General features: G+C 44.6%; 1 protein-coding gene across 1 annotated transcript in view; it reads left to right on the top strand.

The window, feature by feature from the left end:
- The window catches only part of spon1a (spondin 1a), an 84,646-nt gene that overhangs the window by 53,556 nt on the left and 5,421 nt on the right, over window positions 1-25,669 (top strand). Inside the window, exons 7-12 of the mRNA XM_062549020.1 lie at window positions 8,542-8,606; window positions 18,384-18,585; window positions 20,086-20,226; window positions 20,912-20,987; window positions 21,358-21,540; window positions 24,434-24,607. Of these exons, the coding sequence (XP_062405004.1) occupies window positions 8,542-8,606; window positions 18,384-18,585; window positions 20,086-20,226; window positions 20,912-20,987; window positions 21,358-21,540; window positions 24,434-24,607 (841 nt within the window). The remainder of the gene's footprint in view (window positions 1-8,541; window positions 8,607-18,383; window positions 18,586-20,085; window positions 20,227-20,911; window positions 20,988-21,357; window positions 21,541-24,433; window positions 24,608-25,669) is intronic.

Raw genomic sequence — 25,669 nt, 5'->3', positions numbered from 1 at the left:
TGCCTGTTTTTGGGGGTGGGGTAGGCCTCAAAGTAGATATTGAAGTTTGTTGTTTTTCAATCCGCCGTTCCAGGAATCAATACATTTGAGCCTGGTGTACACTGTACACAGAGGTTGTCGGGATTGTTTTGCTAAAGGTCAAAGCAAACGATCTGTTAGGAAAAGGCTTTTGTTGAATAACAAATTACTTCGTGCAGAGACAAAAAGCGGTATGCCCACATGACAGGAATACATTCTGACCAGTGGATTTGTCTCAGATTGTAATAATTGTACTGTTCTCACAGATTAGGTCGAAAAAGTGTTTTATGTACCGGTATGTGAGGCTGAAAATTCTCAACATTATTTCCAGAGAGAGGAGAATTCTTCAGTGTCATCCTCCCCTCTCTCTCTGCACTCCTTCTCCACATTCTCGTGTCCTTTTCTCATATTCCTTTGATGTGCTCTGCGCTCTGGTTTACAAGAGTGCGTGGCATTTCACTCTCTCGCCTTGCTCTTGGTGCTTTTAGGCTTGACGACGGTGTTGCTCGGAGCTCTTCAAACTGCACTGAGATAAATGCTACACCCTCCCCAGATGCTGGATAGCATTTGGAGGTTGAATCGGTGCAGTTGATAAGTGTCATACAGAGTCCCATGTCTCGGGGCTGAAATGCCAGTGATCACAGTCTGGGCAGTTAGGTGATGCAGCACGGGTAGTCCGTAGCATTTCCAGAATTGTTTTGGTTTGTTTTGCTTTGTCTTTAACTCTTGAGGCTCTTCATCCTTCTGTCCTTTCTCACTCTCATTTGTAACGGTGTTCTTGATTGTGCGGCCAAGTCTGATTTGATGGATGTTGCGGTAAAAAAAAGAACAGTAGACGCTTGCAAAAGGCCATAGGAGTTTAGGTCTATTTTAAATCGTGCCCTCTGTTTTTGCCGTAGTCTCTCTTTGTCTTTCTCCCTTTTTGTCTATGCTTCTCCCTCACTGATGTTACCACCTCTTAGGCTGCCAAAAGATAGAAGAATTTAGCCACTCTCTCTCATGTCTCATCCAGGACAGAGTTAAATTGATAAACTGTGGTCACTGCAGCTACACAGAGCCAGAGTAATAAAACACGGTGGAAACGAGTCCACATGCTTGACATCAGAGAGGTCACTGTCTGCCCCGGTCATGATGAACAAGGTGCAGAGTGGATCAGTGCTTTGTCAGGGCCATCTTGGCATGAGCTGCATGCTGGAGCTGTACCTGTGCCAGCCAGCCTTCATATCGTACAAAGCTCTGAATTACGGTGTGGGCCCTATGAGCTGCTTAAAATGGATGTTGGAAGCAAAGAAGTCCCACACATGCCTCTGAAGAGACGCCCATCTGCAGTGCTGCACACTGTTGGGGAAGAACATGGAGGGGGGACAGTGAGGAACGTTTTTTTTTATTTTTTTATTTTTTTATTTTTTTTACTCTTTTTAGAATTTTCATGAAAAAAATTACCAATTAGGAGTAGGGTCTGGTAAGCCTTCTCCATCAAACATTTCATTAAGGATTAAAATGAGCAGACTATTAAAGCTGCTTTCTTAGAGATAGAAGCCTCTCAGCTCTTCCAATTAAAAGGGTACATACCATATTCAATTTCCCGGGTCTGCGGGGACTCCGAGGCAACTGTGCCATAATAAGAGCAGATATAGGTGGCTGCAGCGGGTGACATTAAGTAAATTGTATTTCCTGTTTTGTTTTTTTTTAACACTTTGCCAGGCTCATTTTTTTTGTGCCACTGTGGGAAGCCTGCCACCGCTATGACTTTGTTCCTGTTATCAGACACCGGAAAAGCAAAAAAAAGAAAAAAAGAAAAAAAAAACTCGGAACCTTTATTGGATTATTACCTCTAAACTGCAGCTGCTACTTGAGAGGGAGTTTTCCCCCCCGGGTGCCAGGCCAGACGCCTCACGTCCATTCTCTGTCCTTGCCTTGGCTTCTGTCTTAATGAAGACATTTATAGACACAGGTCAGCTCAGTCTGTGAGACATTTTGAACATCTGTGGCATGCCGGGAGAGAAATAGCTTCAGAAATAGAAAAGAATAAGTGCAAAACGGTATTTCATTATTATTTTTTTTGGTTGAAGGCTTCGGCCTTCTCTGGGCACAGCCACAATACATTTTCACAATCAAAGCAGGCCCCAGCACAAATGGAGTTTGGATTGAAGCAAATATTGGCAGAGTTTTGTTTATTTATTTATTTATTTATTTACAAACCTGAACTTGGACCGAAAACGTGGCACCCAGTTAGAGTAGATTTTTGAAAAAGACACTCTCATCCTAAGCGAGTGTGAGGTTGCCATATTTTATTATTGAAGGATTTTAATCTGCTGCCTGGCAATGATTAAAACATGTCCTTGTGGTTGGATGCCATTCAGTTACCACACGTTGAGTTGCCCTCTACCTGTCATTTCACAGAGCACATCCTCTAGATTGTTAGCCTCAAATCGACTATACTGCCCAATCCGTTTGTAATCAGCCAAACATACTTGCTCTTTTATGACTAAAAGGACGACTGATCTTATGAATTTTCATAGAAACAGAGGCTATATGCCCGTATGAATGCAGAGACAGATGGAACAATCAAATATTATAAGGCCACTCATTCTAGGCAAGGTCGTTTTGTGTGACAGGAGTCACATCTCTCCACTGCTTATTTGTGCAAAGAAATCTGATTTCATCGCTGTGCTGTCGCTGCTTTTCTCTTTTACGGTTTGGTTCCTTCTTGGCGTTCAAAGAAAATTGATGAGGTTTTCTCAAATAAAAGAAAAGAGACCGTGTCAGACCCCTTTACTTTCATAGGCAGCAGGAGACAGCATGCATCATAAGTTTTCAGAAAGACAGAAACATTCTCTGCGAGAATATACAAATTGTTAACATATGCATTGAATTATGGTTCATTATGAAGATATATTAATGTACTCATAGTTTTTCTCTACAATGTTTGTGTGTGAAAGTAAAACAAGCTGGGAGGATGCTAATACTGTTTGAGACAGATGTGAAAAATGATGTTGACATATGTTCTCTTGCAATGAGCATCATGTACTGTAGTAGGAACATGTATGTATTAACTTTACAGATCAGACTGTTTTTCACCTTGTTACATGAAACAAATGACTCCCATCCCACACATCCATTTGCCCTTATTTATTATAATCAGCCTTCAAAGTGTGCAACACTAAAGGGAATTGGAAATTGAGCTATCACAGTTAGTAGCTGCAGTGAACTCAGTGGAAGGTGAGGAATGTGTCCATTTTAATTGGCGTAGGAGAGGAATTAGGGAGAAGCAAGACATGTATGATAGTGGAATGTCTAGTGGCTTATACCAATACCAGTGTTACTCATGGTCATCTTGCAATTCACTGGCTAGTACACATTCCATTAAAACAGAATGGCTTATTTAGGAGAAAAAATTTATTGAGGATTCTTTTGCCCTTGGCCATTTGTTTTAAATTAATAATTAGATTTTTTTTTTTCTGCATGCAACGATGCTGTGCATAGTTTTAGGTTGACCAATATAGTGAGGTAATATCACCACAAAAGATTTGCCACAGTACAGCGTTTAGATAATCACTGGTGTCCCAATTAAGAATTTGGGGCTGTGTATCTCATTATTGTATGAAATAAGAGTCATGTTGTGTAATCCCTTCTGAGTTAACTCTCCAGACTTGTTTTCTCATTCCAAATGACTAATGATAGTAACATTATTAGTGCTAATAGGCTTATTTCCTAGAACGGCCTGATTTGAAAGTCACATTGTGGGGATATGATTATTTTGTGCTGGTGCAATCACACTGTTCATGACAACACTGCAAAGGGCTAATTTGGCTTGCGTGTGCTTATAGAAATGCCGTTGTGTACACATTTGACAGTTCAATGTAGTAAAAACACCAGTGTTTAAATTATTGTTGAAATCAGCAAGAATGGAAGTGCTAATTACAGAAGGACAAGAGTAACTTCATCTTAAACTCAGCATGCAAGGCACTTTACAGAGGCACTTCCCTTTGGCCAAGAGAGGCAAAGAACACAATTCAACTTCTCCGAGCACTTGAATGTGGTCTATTACAATCCCAGCGCATAATTTCCCCCCCAATGCAGAGCCATTACCATTTCCTCTCAAAGGCTTAGTCACGAGAACCCCATCTCGGTATTCCTCACTGTGGGACTCAGGTAAGAGCCATGTTTAAAATGTCATCAGTAGGATTGTAAAGTGTAGGGGGGAGGGGGGCGGGGGTAGGTAATAGGCAGGAAGGGGTTTTCGCTCTCATCCAGATGAATCATACCCTACTGAATTAAATCAAATGGGATTTGGAGTGACTGAGTGTATGGCTAGGAAATGCCGAAACATGGTTTAACAGATCAAGAGTGAGGCAGGCAGGCGCGCATGAGCTCCTTTTCCCAAAGGCAACTCGTACAAATAACCACACGGCGCATCCTCCTCCATTTAGCCAGAGATGGGCTCGCGAGAGGCCTTTTCTCTTACTCATGTGAGTAATGCGCCTTAATGAATCACTCCAGGGCCTCTGGTAGCGAGGCAGCATCAGACCTGAACTAAGGGTTGCACTATTTAGACCTCCTGCCATCCATTGTTTCAGCCCTGTATGCAATTCCACCCCGGGCGGTGCAGGATAGAGCTTATTTCTGCCGTCAGACTCTTTTCTCTGCAGTTTTCACTCTCCCTCTCTCTCTCGCTCCCTCTCTCCCTCTCTCTCTCTCTCTCTCTCTCAGCCCAAGTCTTTCATTAGACGCGCTATAAATGTTTCTTCATGGAGAGGTCGAAGCGTGGTCATCATTAGTCACTGGCGTCGTAAGTGTAGTTAGAGGCTGCCGAGAGGCATTTCAGGAAGAAAGCGGCGCGAGATCCCACCTATTCTTCCACCATGACTTCAAAAAGCAAGGAGCGCACGCTGTCTGGTTTGCAGAATTAATAAGCGTTGACGAGCAATTCACCAGCAGCTGAGAGACAAGAGAGAAAACATTGAAATGCAGTAATGAGGCTGAGCAGCAAGTGGAATGGTTAGGCTTTGTTCACAGTGTGGGAGTCGTGGAAGCTGGACACCCGCTGTAGCCTCTGTGCCCTCCGCTGCTGGTTTGTTGTGGGGTTGGAGTTGCCCCCCCCCCCACCCCCGCCCCCTCCATGTGCCATTTAATCTCCGTGCTGCAACCTTGTCAACAGCTGGTAACCCATACACCACCAAAAGAAGCATCAGGTCCAAATGTTTGAGATGCGACCTCTTGGCCCTAACAGACAATGGAGAGAAAACAATGGCTCTGCCGACAGATTAGCTAACTCATATCTGTACATGGAAAACATCCCTTATGTCTAACTCTAAAAGTAAAAAAAAAGAAGAGAAACAAGAAGTGTTTGTCACAGACTGAGTGAGTTTCAGAGACTCATATGCTCCTAAAAGAAGCACCAGGTCCAAAGGTTTAAGATGTGACCTTGGCTCTAAAAGTGAGAGGAGAGAGTTGTGAAACTAGCTTGAGAGTGGATTGGCTTTGCGACTGATTAGCAAACGGATATACAGTATGTACATTGAAACATCCCAAACCCATCCAAGTCTAACTCAAATGGTGAATAAAGAGAAGGAGAAGTGTTTGTCACTTGCCAACAAACAGTGAATTAAATATAGCAGCTACAATTTATTACATTTCTTGCATTGTGTTATCAGAGGATCAGATGCCATATGATGAGTTATATGTTGAGTTATTTCAGTAGGCAAATACTGACATATGGAGGAAGACTTCCATAAGCATGCACCGAATTGGCGGTGGTGTACTCTTAGTGCTTTTGAACTGTTCTCGTCGACATCTGACAGTGCACCTGTCTCTTGCCTCTTGCATGCGAGAGCCCCCTGTTTGTTGTGAGAGAGAGTGCCATCCAAAAGCACCAAATTCCATCTAAATCAGGCCAGCACTTTGGCATAAGGGGTTCCAGAGAGATGGGAGGAGTGGTGCTCAGGCACAGAGGACAGGGTGGAGGGGGTGGAGGGGGTGGGGATATTCAAGCGCTCAGCCACAAACAACACTTCAGCTGCCAAGAACCTGATCTCTTCCTTCTGCCTCTGTGCATGACGGCATGTGTGCTTATACATGCACCTGAGTAAGTGACAAAATATTATAGGTACATGTATATATTTGTTGGATTGTTTGTTTGTTTGTTTGTTTGTGTGTGTGTGTGAGTGTGTGTGTGTGTGTGAGAGAGAGAGAGATAGAGAGAGAGAGAGAGAGAGAGAGAGAGAGAGAGAGAGAGAGAGTGCAGAGCAGCATATGGAAAAAGCTCACAGCTCATTTGCCATCTTAATCATGGCTCTGTTATTCAGGCCGCATTCACGCCATGGTCTGACACAACGCAGGCAGTCCGAAGGGACACACTAAGCCAGAGGCACGGGCTGAGATTGGTGTGTAATGTAGCATTGTTCCTCGTGTAATTATGTTTTGGGAGACGCACCAGGGATCAAACAATCATTACCTATGCATTCAGCCGTACATGAAATAGACTGTGCATAACAGGGAGGCAAATCTACTAGCTGATGGATGTCTGTCTGACACAGGCTCATCTAGTTGCTCCTCCATCATGAAACGTATTAAGCCTCACTCACAAACATCATTTCAAGATTTAGCTTCTTATCATGAAAGTGCTGTCATCCTACGCTTTGTCTTTTGGTGGTCATTCATCGGAGGTAGCTGTGGCCGGTATTGTGCTGTGTGTTGAATGGTTGGGATTCTTAAGTCAAGGTTCCCAAGATCCTCTCGGCTGAGTGGTCCAGCAGCCCCATTCGGCGCAATGCTAATTCCTGTGACTCATTCATCACCAAACCAATAGACTAATTCTACTCTGAGCGATTTATCACCCTCCTCCTTCTGGGAAACAATATGAGCGCCACGTTTGGTTGGTGGGGAGTTTATGTCCGTGCCAACCACTCCCCATGCTGGGGCCTGCGCACGGGAGATTCATGGACGACGGGGCAAAAAATGCAGCGCCATAAATCGCATACATAATGAGTCCGTGCCGTAACAAACAAAGCACTCGGGCTTGCTGAGATGCTCACTATTTCCTCCCCCTCCTCTCCCCCTTTCCCCCTCTCCCCCTCTCCCTCCCTCCCTCTCTCCCTCCCTCTCTCTCTCTTTCTCTCTCTCTCTTTCTCTCTCTCTCTCTCTCTCTCTCTCTCTCTGTCGTTCTCGCTCTTTCTCTTTTCTGATGTTACCCCCGTAAATGTTCTCGCTGCATCGAGCGAGATAAGCTGCTGATGTTACACTTCTCGCGACGTCAGTATGATTTGTCATGTTAGGGAGCGCTCGGCTCCGGCGAGGCCTGCACAGCACAGCACCGCGCCGCGCACCGTACGGCTGTAAGAACACAGAGGGAGGCTCCAGCTGACACTCCACTTCCTGCCTCCGCCGGAGCCTTCAGGCTTCTCGAACTTCTTGGCGAGACATATGGGTGCCAGTCAGTCGGAAAACTGACACGGCGTATCCAAAGCTGCGTATCACTAAAGTGAGCAGCTGAAAATGCACATCTAAAATGGGATTTCTAACATTTGGTTATGTGGAGTATCACACAGTTTCAGAAGCACACAGAATTCACAGTATTTCAGAGATTTGTTGACAAATGAAAGATGTATGCCATGTTCTTTACACTTTGTCCATGTAACCCTCTAGCCCTTGTACACCTGTATAATTGATTATATCCTGATACTGTCCATTTATTACATTTATGTAACAGCTACTTTGGCTATACAAGTATCTTACTATTTGTCATGCCAATAAAGCACCTTTTGATTTTCAATTTGAACACCACAGGCACTCTGTGGTACATGAAAATGAAGACCTTTGACATAGGTGCTCTGACTAAGACTCTTGGGGAAAGTGTACTTCAAGGACTTGGAAATGAAGAAGTGAGGAGTTTGATAATAATAATGATTCCCCCATAGACACTGCCGAACATCAATCTTAGAACACTAGAGGTAGAAAGAGAGAGTGAAGGAGAGAGAGAGAGTGTGTTAATACAGAGAGAGAGAGAGAGAGAGAGAGAGAGAGAGAGAGAGAGAGAGAGAGAGAGAGAGAGAGAGAGAGAGAGAGAAAGAAAGAGAGAGAGAGAGGAACATCCAGAAGAGCACTCTCCTCTCAGCGCATGACATTATCTGGCCTGGGTGCCAGCGGCCATTATTGAAATATTTATACAGATTTTATGAGGCACTGACGCTGTCTCTCCAGGACAGTGGTGGCGGGGAGAGAGCAGGCAGGCCCTATTCATCACCGCACTCAGCACCTTGGAGAAAAACGACAAAGAGTCAGGCCAAGCAGGAGAGAGAGAGAGAGAACTCTAGGCTGTGGCAAGACTGAGAGAGAGAGGTGGTGGTTGGGGGGAGTGTGTGTGTGTGTGTGTGTGTGTGTGTGTGTGTGTTGGGGGGGGGGGAGTGAACTAATGTCTAAAAGTGTAATGCTATGGTTAGTTGTGTTTAGTCTCGGTGAGGGTTCATTACTTTGTTTCTCTCCGCTGACTGTACCTTGGCTCTGTTCTGTTTTGTCTCCCAGGGTGACGACGTCCTGACTGTCATTAAGATGAAGGCTCAGTGGCCAGCATGGCAGCCCCTCAATGTGTAAGTACTCCCACATAGTACAAACAAACACACACACACACACTCTCAGAGTCTGACTGTCTCTCACTCTTACCATTTAAAAGACAGTTGGGACGTGGCGTAAAAAAGAAAATGCTATTTGTAAACCATGTAAACCCTATGCGGAATTGAGAGTAGTGCAAAGACAACGTTTCAATTGTTGAAACAAATGAATTCTGTTGTTTGGGGGAAAGTATATGTTTATTTCAAATTTGAAGGCAGCAAAACATCTAAAAACGTTGGGACAGGAACATGTTTACCACTGTGTTTCTTCAGATCATCATTAACAACAGTCTATAAATATTCGAGAACTGACCAGAGACCAGTTGCTGGAGTTTTGAGAATGAAATGTTTTTCCATTCTTGCCTTACAGTATATACTGTAGGATTTCAGCTTGTACTGTATGTCTGCATCTCGTCAGTCTGGGCTCTTCTTAATTATATTTTTTATTCCATGATGCACCCAATGTGACCGATCTGGACTGCTGGCAGAGCATTTTACTTCTGCTATGGAGCCATACTGCTGTACTGTATGTGCAGAATATGCAGTTTGGCATTGTTTTCCTGAAATATTCAAGCAAGGCCTTCCCTGGCAGTATATGTTACTCAAAAATCCTCTAGCTTTAACTGCTTCTTTTCAGATGTGCAAGCTGCCCATTAGTGCCCATAGGCACTAATGCAACCCCAGACCATCACAGATACTGGCTCTTGAACTGTGCACTCATAACAAGTTGAATGGTCCTTCTCCGCTTTAGCCCAGAGGATGTGAAGTTCATGATTTTCAAAAAAACATTTTGATTGGTGTAATCACAGGACAATTTTCCAATTTGCCCCAGTCCATTGTAGATGAGTTCAAGCTTAGATGACAGGGCGGCATTTCTGGATAATGTTTCTCCTTTGCATAATAAAAGCATCAAACTGTGTTTATAGACAATGGTTATCGGAAGTTGTTGGAAATTATTTTTTTTTACTAAAACAGGTCTGGTGTTAATACAGTGCCACCTTAGGCCCCAGCGATCATGGTCATTCAGCATTGTTTCTCAGCCTTGTCCCTTGTTGACAATGGATCTGGATTTCCTTTCTAAATATTTGAATGATATTACAGTATGTACAATGGTAGCCTGACGAGCCAGACACACATCAAGATGTAGGGTCTGAGAACTCACCATAGGCAGGGCCTAATTGGAGGGGTGGGATATATGGTTCCCTTTCAAATTCCCTCTCCGTGCAATAGGATAGCGCTAAACTAATCATTATCTTGTTTTCAAGTAGCAAGATGCTTAACGGTCACAACTTCTGGTCGCAGGTCGGTCATCATTATGCTAAGCCCACCTACCGACTGTAAACAATGTGTTTGGCCCGAGAGAAGTTACCTCGAGGCAGCTCGCAAGCCAACGGAGAGTTGCTAGACTACCCTGGGGGCGTCTAGATTTCTAGGCTAGTACAATGGAGAATAAAATCCACAAATTCTTCATCATTTCAAGTTGATTAGCATTACTTATTCTTTTATTGTTGCATTATTTGCTCACACCGGTTTTCACAGGGTGATCTCATATCCTCCGCATCTTTAGTTCTAAGAGCGCCTCTCTTTATACTGTACTGTATATCATGGTGCCATTTAAACGAATTGTGAAATCTCCTTCCTCGTGTTGCTCCTTGACATATTGCTCGCACCAAATTCAAAATGAGTGCATCTTTTTCATGAAATAGTCAAATTTGTCACTTTCAATATATAATATGTTGTATTTGTGTCCTTATTGCAGCTAAATATGGGTTTTTGCAGATTCGCAAATTCTGGATTTTTTTTATTGCTCTCTCTCTCTCACACACTCACACACACATGGATGTGGATCTCAGACACTCATACGCGCGCACACACACACACACACACACACACACACACACACACACACACACACACACACACACATATATATATATATATACAGTATATACACACACTCCCTGTGTCCTCTGCATTAAAACTGGTTAAAGAAACAGAAGCTAAAGAGTCCTAAATTCGTCCTTGATCTGCTCTGGAGTTGGTGGCCCAGTTGAACTGCTTTCGAGCCAGTCTTATAAAAGCTCTTGGCCCAGAACTGCTGTGCCCTTTTTAACCAAGTAGATCAGCACCAGAGGGCTTCTTGCAACTTCCTCCTGATGTTTAACGTTTCAAATTTGTTTTTGCACGTCTGTGTTTGTTTGTGGATGTGATTATGTTGGTGTGTTGCCCTGTGTGTGTGTGTTTGTTTGTGTTTACATTGCTCTTAAAGAGTCACAGAGCCAAAGAGCTAGTTAGTCATTCTCTCCCCGGATATTAATATGTACAGTAAGACTTCCTTGTGCTTTGCTTCGGTGAGTCCACGGGGATCCTTGGCAAAGCAAGCAGTCCTATCCGCTCATTAGCGTGCTAGCTTGTTTATGCGCTAGGAGCTAATTACATCATACAGTGGCAATGTAAATGTGAATAATTCAAATGAATGTGTCAAGGGGCGGAGAAAACAGGCACAAATAAATGGCCACAAACATAAATGCACACACAAATAAACATGCACGCACACATATACACACACAGGCACACACACACACACACACACACACACACACACACACACACACACACACACACACACACACACACACACACGTGGACACACGCACACACACACACACTTACACACACACACATTGCTACTTTTTGGACATGGACATGTCCTGAGGTCAGAGAGTAATTAAATGAAAGATTTTTTTGGCTGCTGCTGACTTTGTTTCACACACACACACACACACACACACACACACACACACACATACTGTGTGTACATGTATCTGTTTTAACATATGGGGTAAGTGTGTTGATGAGTGCTGGGTCGTCCTTTGGCGCTCCTGTAAGTTGAGATTAATGGTCTCCCTTTGCCTCCTATAGATCACTGTAGTGATTACATGGCCCATTTAAAACAGGAAGCTGTCAATTAGGCACAAAAATATTCTCTCCTTTTTTTACACCATCACACTCCTCTCTCACCTCCTCATTTACACAGAATGTGTCTTTTCACATGTGCACACCCGTCAAACCACCCACACAGGCACAGACACGCGCACACACACAGACACACACACACACACACACACACACACACACACATACTATTTCAGAGGTGATAATTAATTATCCCTCTCCCTGAAAGACACAAGCAGTCATTTTTATCATGTCAGACAAAGCATAGGCCCTCTGTTACTGAGGTGAGAAAAGAAAGAGAGGGAGGAAAGAAAGAAAGGAAGAAAGACAGGAGCGAGGGAGGATGTGTAGAGAGAGGAACATGCAGGGAGTGGAGTGGAGACATTCGGGGGAGGAGGGGAGGGGGAGCTGTATTGAACATGGGGAGCAGAGTGGAGGGCTTACTTCCATTATCAAATACATGTACGCTGGTGGCTCTCACGGGACTCTGCCGGTGGGAAGTGAGTGTATGGAATTTGGAAAGCCATTACCGAGTGTGTGTAGCTGTGTGATGGAGCGCTGTGTGTGTGTGTGTGTGTGTGTGTGTGCGTGTTGGTGTGTGTGTATGTGTGTGTTTGTGTGTGTGTGTGTGTGTGTGTGTGTGTGTGTGTGTGTGTGTGTGTGTGTGTGTGTGTGTGTGTGTGCATGCTTGTGTGCGTGCGTGCGTGCGTGCGTGCGTGTTTGTGTGTGTGTGTGTGTGTGTGTGCAACTGCGTGTCTGAAAAAAAAAGTCTCACATCCACAGAGACGCGGCAGCAGACTGTAAGGCCACTGCACTACTGTGACGTTCTCGAGAGCTTGGCGAGCCTGACTCAGCTGACTGAGCACCTGAAGGTCCTCTCTGGTCTCTCCTCCATCTTTATTCATGATCTCACACATCCTATTGACTCGACCAGTCATTCTCAAAGATCTGCTAGATCTTCGTCTTTCCTAGGCTCGAGCGCGCGCCATAGTTTAGCCAGGACTTTGATTTTTAATTCAGGCGTGCATCTCATTCTAGTCGAGTTCACTTCTCTCTGCCAGGGCCAGAATGGGTATGTATAGAGGCACATTAAACAGACTTGACAGTCAGGGTTGCGCTCGACTTTGAATTACGGGGCATGAAAAATTCATCTCCGCGAAGAGAGATGCCAATACCGGCGCAGCTCGGCCCGGGATGGCGCTGATTGCGATTTCAGGTCCTTGGACTCAGAAGACCCCTGGGGTGTGATGTGCTCCGGCTGCATAAAGCTCCGGTCGTACCTCTTCCAGGCCGTCCGATTTGTCTGGCCCTTCTCTGTCTCTTCTACTCACAGAGACCTTAATGGTCCTTAGTAGCCTTGCGAAACGTATGATCTTAATTAAACGATGGTCAGGCCGTGGTGGACTGTGGATGAGCTCGGTTGAACCGCACCCTCAGGTCATCATTGTCACTTCACCATGCCCTCACTCCCTCATCCCAACACCCCCCCCCCCCCTGCCGTCATTTTCAATAGACAGTGCATCATCCAGGGACCTCGGGAATCGAAGATGGCAGCTTGGCGGGATCCAAACATGACTTCATCTCAGAGGGGCTAATGTCAGAGCAGACGGTGTGATGGCCTCAGGGGTGGGGCTGGGGTGAGGGAAGAGATGTCCCATGACTCTGCAGCTCGTCACTGTCCGCTGGCTCAGGCAGAAACATGGCAGAGACACTTCAAAGATATCAAACAGACGGCGCTCAGGCCTTTGTCACATATAATATACTGCTTTATCCGTCCCACAGACACGAATCTCGAACCAGTAGGCTGAACTCTACTTTGAGAAAGAAGATAAGCTGGTTCAGAATAGGCAGCTGTGTTTACTTTCTTTTTTCATACTCTCATCATCACTCTCTCCCTCCTCTTCTCTTTTTGTCTCTCTCTCACACACTTTCCTTCTGTCTTTCCATCTGTCTCTTTCACCGGTTCAAAGCAAAAGAACTCGGGAGGGACTCGCAATCATGGTGAAAGTTTCCAAAATTCTTGAAAAGCTTGAGTTGACTTGATTAGCAAGTGCCCTGACAGGCGGACAGCAAAATCATGGGTTGTCAATGCAGCCTTAAATTAAATGCATGTTGTCTTTGTGCGTGTGTCTGTGTGTGTGTGTGTGTGTGTGTCTGTCTGTCTGTGTGTGCGTGCGTGCGTGCGTGCGTGCGTCTGTGCGTGTGTGTGTGTTTTCATGTCCATGTTCAGCTGAGTGGAGTGGAGACCATTTTTTCCCAAGAAATTGTAGGTCGTAAAAAAATAGTGGTTGAATGACTGACAAAGATTAGGGTAGAGAGTTCCAGTAGGTTATTCTTGTGCACCTTTACTTATGTGTGTGTGTGTATGTGTGTGTGACGCAATGATAAGAATGTCAGTGATCTGGGGCCGGTTTCCCGAAGCGTTCTTAACGCTACGTAGTTCGTAACCTCTATCTTAAGCTCTACCTTAAGTACCTCACGCATTTCCCGAAACCTTCTTTCCTACGAATGTCTTTCGCACGTCGTTCGTTGGTAAGAGTGGTCTGGAGCACTCTCAGATCTCTCTTAGCTGCACCTTAGCAATGCTTCGACTCGCGACGCTAGTCGCCGCCACTGTACCCTACAGCAATTTCCGTTACGCATGCAACTCATATGATACAAAATCACTATTTTGGTTCGCCAATGATTTTATGTAAGTATGCTAAATTAGAAAATAGTTTCTGGAAATGTTTTCATACAAATATGAAACGTGTACACATTTGAAAATAGTTAAAAGCACTTTATTCTTTGCTTCCCCCCACCGTCCTACAATGTTTAGGCCTAATGTGCGGGCTTGCTGTCATGTTTAATGTTAACCAAAGGCACACAATACTGAATGAGGATGTTGGTCAATCAGCTGTGATTAAAAAAAAAGTCTACATAGCCTATTTCAACTAGAAAAGCACAAACCTCCCCCAAGCAAACACGCCTCCTGCATCCAGACGGTGATACGAATCACTCACAAAATTAAATAGTTTCTTCCTTGGGTCATTTCAGATCTTCCCTGGAAATTTAATCGAAATCCATCTTTAACTTTTAGAGTTAGCCTATCTTGCAAACAAACGGACAAACAAACAAACAAACAAACTAGAAAAACACTCAGAGAGCGCAGACCTCTGCTTAACATGAAGCGTTCCAAGCCTCCGCGTGAAATAAAAAATCGATTTCTGAGCAATCGATGTCACCTAATTCAGCACCTTCATGGTGGACAGTGCCTTATACGTCGGACGTAAGGACTTTTTCGTAAGAAGACTCCTAAGTGATAGTTCGGGAACCACGACTAGAAAGGTAAACAACTTTGGTAAGTTATACCTTTGGAGTCTTCGTAGCTCGCTAAGAGTGAACGTTATCGGGAAACCGGCCCCAGATCAGTTTCTAGGTAGTGTGTCTGTGTAACCTGAAATCAACTTTAACTTGAGATCAACACACTCTCTTCAAATGCCCTTAAAGCTACAGGAGTGACTATCACTTGTGCATCCCTTGAAGACTCTTTAACCCTCCTGTTGTGCTTAGGATAGCAAACAGCCTCAGATGTTAGTATCATTTTATGATCCAGGATATATTTCATTGTATTATGTCAGAAAGAAAAACATGTAAGAAAAGCATTACGATTTGGCAAATAATTCAATAAAATAGTTGTTTATTGTGTTTCTAGCACCCCCAGAAGGACATATGCGATCCAAATGCAAGAAAAATATTGTATATGTAATTGTTTTTAGACTATTTTATGAATTGTAATGAAAACATTTGGTCATCAGTCCAATCTATAGTGCCACCTACAAGGAAAACAATTTAATTTAGTTTAAAAACAGCATGGTGTCAATGCAGACCAACCTAGTATTGCTGGCTGTCTGGAGAGCTCTGGAAACACAGTGCAGAATGAAGTAGTGAGCCGTCTGTCTGAGCAGATGCTAGAAAATGAAGATCAGTTTGATGCACTTTTAATAACAATAGGCTCTAGGTCCATATCAGTCCAGAGTTCCTTAGCAATCTCTCAATCCCAATTATTGTATAGCTCTATCGAGGCACTAGGCAGTTAGCATGGCAGCTCAGCTGCATGTTCAGTGATGAGATGGCTGATGGCTCATTGAAAGATTGTAATTATACAGAAAGTGAGTTTGTTCAAGGAATTTGAGGCATGAGAGGTTGGGTGTTGTTTGCAAAGTCTGATATTTCTGAGGTATATATCCCTTTAACACCAGATAAAGTAGATCGTGTAAGGAATAATCCACAATGGCGCTGAACCAAATCTAGATAGTGTAAAATGTTGTGATTGTAGGGAAGGGTTTGTTTCAATCTATCCTTGCATTGCCAAGTAGGCCTACATCTAGATCTTTTAAGCAAGCCTATTTTCCACCTCATTCACGTTATTGTTTCATTTGGGCTTATATGCATTGGGTGAGTTGTAGCATCCACCCATCATCTCATGCTATCTCTAAATTGTCTATTAAAGAGAAAAAAAAAGATCTTCCACGGTCAAACTTTACATTCTAATGTAATAGAAATGCCCTGCGCTACACCTGAACTCAAACTTGCAAACAGCAGCAGCTTGGATCGGGAGTTGAGGACGCTAGCAATCGAGCTAAAAATCCAGGCTGCTAGCTCTCTCACCCTTCTCACTCTCTCACCCTTCTCTCGCCCTTCAGGCGTTGGGAGGGAAGTTTACTAAGTTCAAACTGGCACAGCTATGGACTAGCTTGCTACTGTTACACCCACCTCCCTAAACCTCACTCCCGATCCGTATCACGGCACCAGTATTACCTGCACTGTGTTGAATCTTGTGGACCAGCCCTGCACACGCCCAGACTCGAACCCGCAAACAGCAGCACCTCGGATCGGGAGTCGAGCATGCTAGCAATCGAGCTCAAGGCCTAGCCTATTAGCTCTCTCATTAGCACGACTCATAAGGTGTCGGTAGCTGCATGCTGCACAGCGACGGACTACCTGGGGGAGCGTACCTATCTTCCCAGGGTCCTATGTTTGAAAAAAGAAATAATGAGTCGAAAAAATTTGTGTTTGTTTGTGGAGGGTTTGTGGTTTTGTTGCACCATATAAAAAGATAGTTGCAATATTGTAGAATGTTATTATGCAAGCATGCTAAATAGTCATTTTAGCAGGTAATAATAAGTACCAGAAGAAGAGCTGACTAGCTTTAACACACTAGGTGAGACAACTCACATACTGTAGCTTATTCTACATTAAACGTTACTTAGACCCTAGCATTATAGTTATTCATTTTTTTCTAGCAGATACACTGAAAGTATTAGTTACTTTCATTTTACAAGCTACAGATGGACAGCCAGGAATATTGACCACTTATTTCTGTAATCTTGCAATGTTTGAAGCTGGCTTCGGGTCAGTATGACCCAAACATGATAGGAGGGTTAGATTACTCCAGCTGTAGTTCCCTCTTCCCTGCCCACACACTTATCTCTAAGTGTGCGTGGAGACATGTTGGGTCCAGGAGGCTCCTGTGTACCAGACCCTGGCTGTCTTCACTGTTGATTTTTTTCTCCTTCTCAGACATTCTTTGGCTGGAGGGCTCCAGGAGGTGTTACCGTAAGTTTATATGTGATAGGCATGTTGAGTTATTAAGGGTTTGGTGAAGAGTGGCTCTCAAGTAAAAAAAAAAACAGTATGTGAAATATTATACAAGCTACCTTTACTTCTGTGGGCATTAAGAGAAATGTGTTTTGGGTGTGAGTGGAACTTTGTGTCTTTGTGTGTCTTTCAACATTTGCCCTTCCTTTGAGTATGTCTTGTCGTGTGTGTGTGTGTGTGTGTGTGTGTGTGGGCGCGAGGATGTGTCCACAGATTTGTGTATATGTGTGTATATATCTCCTTGAGTCGAAGGGTTTGTGAGGTTTAATGATGAGCAGTGTCAATGCCTTAGCGTCCAATGTCTGTCAGACTGACAGCAAAGTCGGCAGTTGTCCCTCTTTGTTCCCCTGTGTCGGACAAACATCCATACCACTATGTCACTTCCTGCCTTCAGGTGCAAGCTGTTTGACTGTGTGTTGGTCTGCGTTATGATGACAAGTCGGCTATGATAAGACATTGCCATAGGCTTTCCACGAGTGGGAGTAGATGACTATCTTTCTGCCCGTCTGCATATTCCTTATCAGCAAAGCCAGCACGACAGTTCCCTTCAAAACTCCATCTAAACAAAACACTCCACTGCATTCAATTTTAAAGTATATGTGCACTGATTATTTGTGTGTCCTCCATCACCCTCCCTGCCCCTTTACTGCAATTTCAGCTCCAACTTTGACAATTGCACAGCATTTACACAGTGTGATTATGCAAGTAATTAATGGTGCTTGTCACAATACAAATGCGCTGATTGAGAATGGAGAATGCAATTAGTATGTAAGTGGAATTAGCTATCGATTAGGAGAATGCTTGATTTGTACTCAATGTATATTTTTTCCGTGCAGTTTTCTTTGCCATCACGCCCTCTAGCTTTTTTCTAGGTGTTACACTGGTGTTGCATTGTTTTATTGACTTATTGTTTTTTTTGTACTCTTCTCTTCCTCTCTTTCTCTCGCTTTGTTGTTCCACTCTGTGTTTCTCCTCATTTCACCATCACCCCATTTCTTTTGTTTCATCCTCTCTCTTCCTCCCTAATTACTTCTCACTCTTTATTTTTTCATTCCTTCATTCTTTTCATGGTCTTCTCCCCTCTTTCTCAATCCCTTTCGCTCTCTCCGCTCTATCTTTTCTGTCCTTTCTCTTTTCCGCTCCCTCTCTTTTTTGCCCCAGGCGTGCGGCTCCTTCGGCGGAGTTCTCGGTGGACCGCACGCGTCACCTCATGTCCTTCCTGACCATGCTGGGCCCCAGCCCCGACTGGGACGTGGGCCTGTCCGCCGAGGACCTCTGCACCAAGGAGTGCGGCTGGGTGCAGCGGGTCTCCCAAGACCTCATCCCCTGGGACGCCGGCACCGACAGCGGCGTCACCTATGAGGTCAGCAGCACACACACACACGTCCTTCCTCACCTGCCAACCCCCCACCTCATCTCGAAACCCCACGTCCTGAACCTTCCTCCTCAGGTCTCGTCATGTTCCCTATACCTCGACTGATTCGAACTGGGAAAACCTGATTCGGCGACTCACTGGTTTGGGGTTTTGAAGGAAAGCACTGGCCTGGATCACAGCGCTCAGGCTTGAACCCGTTGAACTCAGCAGAACCCCGCCTGTTTTCTTTCTTTCTCTTTTGGCCTTTCTCTGTCTTTTTGTGGGACGGCCCTTGGCTGCCACCCTTCACCTCGCCGAAGTCTCCAATCAGCGTGGTATTTCAAAAAGACGTGCCGAGACGAGAGCAGGAGTGATCCGCAGAGGAGAGATTTATCGTTAGGCATGGGACAGATGGCTGCTCTAAGGAGACTGCTACTTCTTCTGGATGTGAGACGCATATCATGCTCCTTATTCACGTCGCTCTCCCACTCTCTCTCTCTCTCTCTTTCTCTCTCTACTCGTCCTCCTGCATGACTGTGCCATCTACTGGTCACAGAGGGTACTGCAGGAGTAGCGAGGCAGCCAGTTCACTTATTGAAATAGACCTGTAATCCACCCCCTCGCCCTCCCCCTCCCCCTCCTCTTCCCCTTCCACATCACCACCGGCCTTTTCTTTTTCTGACCTTAAGTGGAGAGAAACGGCAGTGGAAAATCCTGCCTCGAGGGGCCTTTGATCAAATCCTGTGCTTCCGTCCCCGGCTGAATCCCCCACCCCCCTTTTAGACGCCACAGGGTGGCGACGTGTCGCCCAGCCTATCATTTACGGGATGTGATGTTAGGTCACACTCGCTGGGGTGTAGATGGCTGGGTAATTTTTGCAGGCTCTCTACCCCCCTCCCCCCTCCCCCCCTCGGGCTGTGTTTTGTTGTAATAACCTCCTTCTACGACCCTTCCTTCCACTGACTAATAGAACGCCTCCCCTCCCAACCCCACCAACATAGATTGCGGTCTCATATGACCATTCAGGTCTTTATTATGTGCTACAGTGATACCTTTTATTTTCAGGGAAAAATCAACAGCAGCAATATAATATTGATGATCTATCCTCAGGCCTACAGTGCTACATTTTACTCAGCAGAACAGGCATTTGGAGAGTAATTTTAGGGCAGCGGCAATTAGGCTAATCCAGAATGGACTGAATGAAGCAGCTAATACAAATATTAAAAACATGACGTCATATCTATTAGATGAAGCCCCTTGAGGCTCATGGTGATCTTGTTTTAATGAGCACATTTTTTGCATACCCTCCTTATATTTTTGCATTACCTTGCAGTCGTTTTGTGTCCACTAAATCGCCACTATGAACTATAGAAGGCTCCATAGCACTTACTTTTTATTGAGTTTAACTGAAACCACTTGACCAAAGCCAATTTGTGGTGACCTGATATCTGCTCTGACACAATGTGATCTACATTAACAGCTCTCCTCCATGTTTGTGTTTCCCGCCAGTCACCCAACAAGCCCACCATTCCCCCGGAGAAGATCCGACCCCTGACCAGTCTGGACCACCCCCAGAGCCCCTTCTACGATCCCGAGGGAGGCGCCATCACGCCCGTAGCTCGGGTGCTTGTGGAAAGAATCGCTCGCAAGGTCTGGACCATCATCTCAGTGAGACAGAACCACACGATGACTTCATATTGCATCAACATTTCACACATTTTGTGTGTCGATTGTCTTCAAATATTCCGAAAAAATTGTGTTTGAAATCAGTCCATCAAAAGCTGAATTTTACCCTTGATGTATTATGTACACATGATGCATATTTAATTGTCTCAAGGGACATGATTTTACCCAGCGTCCTAAGAGTAATTTGAATAGGACTCTCATGTTGGTGTGGACCCCACTGGGCATAGACTCAGCCTACTGATTGAGATGTTATATGTCTCTGTTGGGCTATGGGCCTCCAGTTATAAATGCCAGTGTGTAGCCTCAGTGCAGACGCCCCGACTCAGATCACACAGACGGCTGTGCATCGCCTCGTTTCTGCCCCGGCCAACTGACGGATCCCTCCACAGACAGATCACTTATTAATGACACTCTCGTAGCCTGAGTCTATGCGCCTCCGGGCGTGCTCAGCAGAAGGAATCGCACCCTCTGCCTGCTCAGCTCAGATCTTGCTTCCCGGCTGCATAAGTGATCTGTTAGAGGGGAGGAGGTTAGATACAGGAAGCTCCAGCTCAGTGACCTTTTTTTTTCCGGTTTGCGGAAAAAAGGTGTGTAGGGGAGAGGTGGGATTCCCCTTTCCGTGATGTGGTGCATTTTAATGTTTTCACAGGGTGAGCAGTGCAACATCGTGCCTGATAACGTGGACGACATCGTGGCCGATATCGCCCAGGAGGAGAAGGAAGAAGGTCTGCTGGTTTTGTCATTTTTTATCTGCTTTCCAACAGACTGTGAAGAGCATTCTGACTCGCATTCTGTCTTCTATCTATTCAATTCTATCTTTCAACCAGCCGTGCTGCTCTACTAAAAGCGGATCATATTAATTCCTTAGCTGTTTGTAATTGGCTGTTTAGTGTTCTGTTTATGCTTCTTTATTTACTGTAAATACATTTGCGGTTGATAATGTGCATCCATTCAGGTCATACAACGGTCTTACATCTTGCAAACAGAACATTGTTTTTTCACATTTTAGTATGTCTGTATTCCTTTGATCATCTCTATATTGGGCTGATGTTCTGTCATGTCCGGTCCCCCCCCTCCCCCCCCATCTCTGAGCAGACGACACACCTGAGACGTGCATCTACTCCAACTGGTCCCCGTGGTCAGCCTGCAGCTCGTCCACCTGTGAGAAGGGCAAGCGCATGAGGCAGCGCATGCTGAAGGCCCAGCTGGACCTGAGCGTGCCCTGCCCTCACACTCAGGACTTCCAGCCCTGCATGGGCCCCGGCTGCAGCGACGAAGGTCAGAGGTCATGCTGCACATACTGTAGCGCTGCTAACACTGAATATGCATACAGCGCCCTCTACTGTCACTGGTACCCCTGGTGATGAGTAAAAAGAGTAAAAGACAAAATTGATGAGTAAAAAGACAACATTATCTTTTTGTGTTTTATCTTAGTTTCACAATGAGAACAATGATGATCTTTTTTTATACCTCTTCTTATTTATCTTTACTAGGGTGCCAATATACTGTATATATTGGCATATATACGGTACTGTAGGTTGCTGTAAATACTAACAGGTAGTGCTTAATGTTTTTAAGACCTAACCAGAATCAGTTAACTGCATCCATACTGCACACTTAATGTATACTTTTATAAAGAAAAGCCTACAGTATGTATGAATCATAATATGGGCATGCCACCTGCATTCTGGTGTTTTGTCTCTCCGTGGGGCCTGGCTGCAGCATCAAATGTCAGCACTCAGTGCACATGGCAATACTTTATCACCTGCAATTAGATATACACACATATGAAAGCTTCATCAAATGGTCCTTTGAGAGCTCCCCAAAAACATTTCACTCTACATTGTGCTGTTTTACCCTGGGGACTGGTTTCCAAAAGCTGTAAGTCTAGGACTATAGGCTTAATCCATGTATTTGAACAGGTCTATTAATGTATTCCTTTAAAAAGTAAAGGACATGGATTGTATCTATAAAGTGTATATGCGGGCATGATACCTTCAGATGTTTTGTCCCTCTACAACCAATGCCAAAGATAATTTGTGTGATATATTTTCTAGGTCATTCCATAGATAATTTATTTGCAGTTACTGCTAGTAATGGCTGCCCATGGGTTTACGCTGAATTGCACACAAACATGTGTGACAAGGTTTATGGTAATAGTGATTTATTATGCCCCTTGGAACCATCATTTAGTTTATTCCAGACTGTGTAAAATAAGTCCCTGAGATGCTCTGGGTTCACGGAGAGGGACTCTATGCTCATAATGACAAACCATTTTATCAGATGACAAAAGCGGTGAGACACGTTTCTTTACAAGAGCCATTTGCCCGCTTAGGCCTTGGCATTGATTCCTACACAGACACATGCAAAGGTCAAGTGTGTTATTGTGGAGATTTTATTAGCTGGTTTGGCGATCGATGAATCTGAGGCTCATTGGTGTGGTGGCCAATAAAAACAGAGAAGATTACAAAATCAGAAAACCACTTTTGATGTGTGTGGTAATTTTTGTGTAAAGCGAGTTGGTCATCACACACAAACATTCACATATGAAGGGCCTTTTTTTATTAAGAACTATTATAGTTGAAGTAAGACTTTTGGGAATATGTGACTAGGAATTGGGTAGGAAGTATCAAAATGGCATGTGTGAATTTGTGCCTTTTTTACAAGAGTGCTTTCACATTTGATGTGGCACATTTGCTCAGCCGATGCCGTCATTGCCAGTCTCACAAATGTGTTTGTCATTCGCTTTGAGATGTTCAGACCAAACGGCCTCCGAGTTCTTTTACGAGACCCAGCGGGCAGATATCCCCCTCTGTTTTGGTTTCTAATGGTCTGTTAACATCCATTATCGATTGATAATGTTGTGGTCGGCTTGATACAGAGGCCTCTGGGATACAGAGTTTACACAGCGCTTTATTAATGATTAGATTAGTGCTGCTTCATCGAGCAGATCCAAGTGAAGTCTTCAATTTAGTGGTGTTGATAGAGTAAGTGTGATTTTGGAGATGGGGTGGGGGCGTTGAGGGTGGTTGAGTTGTGTATTGGAGAGCGATGCAAAAAACGAATGGCCATTATGTTTTCGAAACATGGAAAGTCAGACTTTAAAGTTAGACACAATGCCATGCTTTTTGTGGGTTCACAGTTAAATAGATCTGGAGACGGCGTCAATAAAATAATGGGGGTGTCAGTCTTGACTTAAGGACTTAACTAAAGGGTTTTTTTACGGGTCATTTTTCTTACTAAAACTTGGTGTCAGCAGCTTTGTTAAAGTGTTGTTAACTCACAATTAAAAAAAAACTGTTAGTGAGATTTAGGACTACTCTTAGTAGTAAAAGACAAAATGTTTTGTGAATAGAGGCCCTGCCCTCCCCAGTGGAAGACCAGAAGGTTGTTAGCTCGATCACTGGAGCTACCACAATTGTACCCCTGAGCGGAGCACTTAATCCTGAATTGCTCCAGAGGGACTGTCCCCATAGTTTGCAAACTGCTCAGAATAATAGTGTAGCTAAATAACAAATTATGGAATGTAATGAACACAAGCATTTTTCAAAGAAGACCAGTGGCTGTCAAAGTGTGGGGCGGACTTGAATTGAGACATGGCTGGTGGGGCACGATGAACAGGGGGACATTTTTATTTTTTGTGCCTGTGTTTATTGATGCCTTTCTTTTTTCACAAGGAAGATCATGCAGTAATTTCCTGCCGCATTGTGTATAAGCTGCAAGGCAGTGTTTTATACAAGTTAAAAGAACCATATTAAAAAAAACATATTAATACCATAGTAGTAACTGCCCCTGTGTACTGTATTAACCTCATCGCTGAAGAAATTTAGCAAAATCAATGTATAAGCCGTGGCTAAGATTTGGGAAATTACGATATATTCAACACAAAATAGCCACACCACCAGACATATAAGTCATTACTGGCCTACACTGTACATAATTATAAATTAAAACAACATCAGATCGAGGGGATCAAGATCAAGATCAAGAAATGTAACAATGACACTTTCAGGTTACCATTGTACTGGAGTGATGGGGTCCGGTGGGGCTCAACAGTCCTCCACCTCCAAAGTGGGAAATGACAGTAAAAATTTGAGTGCCACTGAGACAGAGCCATCACAGTGTGATATAACAATGGGCACTCCACTAAAGTTGTTGTTCGCACCCACAGCGGATGCGTCCACGTGCATGATGTCCGAGTGGATCACCTGGTCCCCGTGCAGCGCGTCGTGTGGGATGGGCACGCGTTCGCGCGAGCGCTACGTCAAACAGTTCCCTGAGGACGGCTCCATCTGCACGCTGCCTACCGAGGAGACAGAGAAGTGCACCGTCAACGAGGACTGCTGTGAGGGCACACACATCCCACAATACACACACACACACACACACACACACACACACACACACACACACACACACACACACACACACACACACACACACATGCACACACATTCCTTCTAGGCCAGCAGAGGACACGCACACTTTGGCCCTTTGGTCCGTGGAGACATTGTTGTTCTAACTCAAATGTTTACAAAGTCTGTGCGCGGGGTGACTTTGCCAAAGCTGCAGAGTCAGAACGTGAGCCTGCACATGATGCACATGATCTGCCCATGTCAAAGGAGCGTCGGGATTGACGGCGCAGCGTGAGGAAAACCCAACTGGCAGAAGAGAGGAGGTGGAGGGTGCAGAACTACTAGGGCACACTAGGGCTGAGTTGTAGCATAATGAGCCTATTTCACAAGATGTCGCCACTGTGTAAACTAACTTCCTCTGGAACAGCTCAGTCTATAGGAAAGACAGAAACAGGAAGATGTTTTACCCTGCCAATTAAGGCATCATTAACATCAACTAGGTCAGACACCTGGACACTGTGAAATTGGCTGATAGACAAGTCTCTGGCTGTAATGTCCAGAACCTCCTGATGTGCCGTGTGTGCTGAGTGAGGAGGATTCGGCCAGGGCTGGAGTTAAACACTGCAGGAGGGCGCATCTCCATAGCAAAGGTCGAGAGGAGCTCTGCAGCATGCTGGCATAACCCCCCCCACCCCTTCCAGGACAAAATCAGCTCTTTTCTGCGACCTTGTCAGTTACAGAGTAATGCCCCCTATCGTTCTTTCTAAAACAAACACGCATGCACACACAATCACACACACACACACACACACACACACACACACACCAAGACAAACACACATTCTCTCAGCCAGCCTGAGAGTCCAGGTCAGTCAGCCCTTAGGGTCTTCTCTCAACTGGCACTTTGCCAATGCAGATCACTTCCAATCTCTTATTCGTCAAACCATCACAGTCTCTTGACAACCAACCTGATAGTCCCTTGACACTCTCAATTTATTATACTCAGACACACCATCACACAATGAAGTTGCCATCTTCAGTTTACATGCCTA

This window comes from Sardina pilchardus, chromosome 11 (assembly GCF_963854185.1).
Source record: "Sardina pilchardus chromosome 11, fSarPil1.1, whole genome shotgun sequence".
Lineage (NCBI taxonomy): Eukaryota > Metazoa > Chordata > Actinopteri > Clupeiformes > Clupeidae > Sardina > Sardina pilchardus.
Note: the sequence above shows the minus strand (reverse complement) of the source record. Positions and strands in the feature narration are given on the sequence as shown.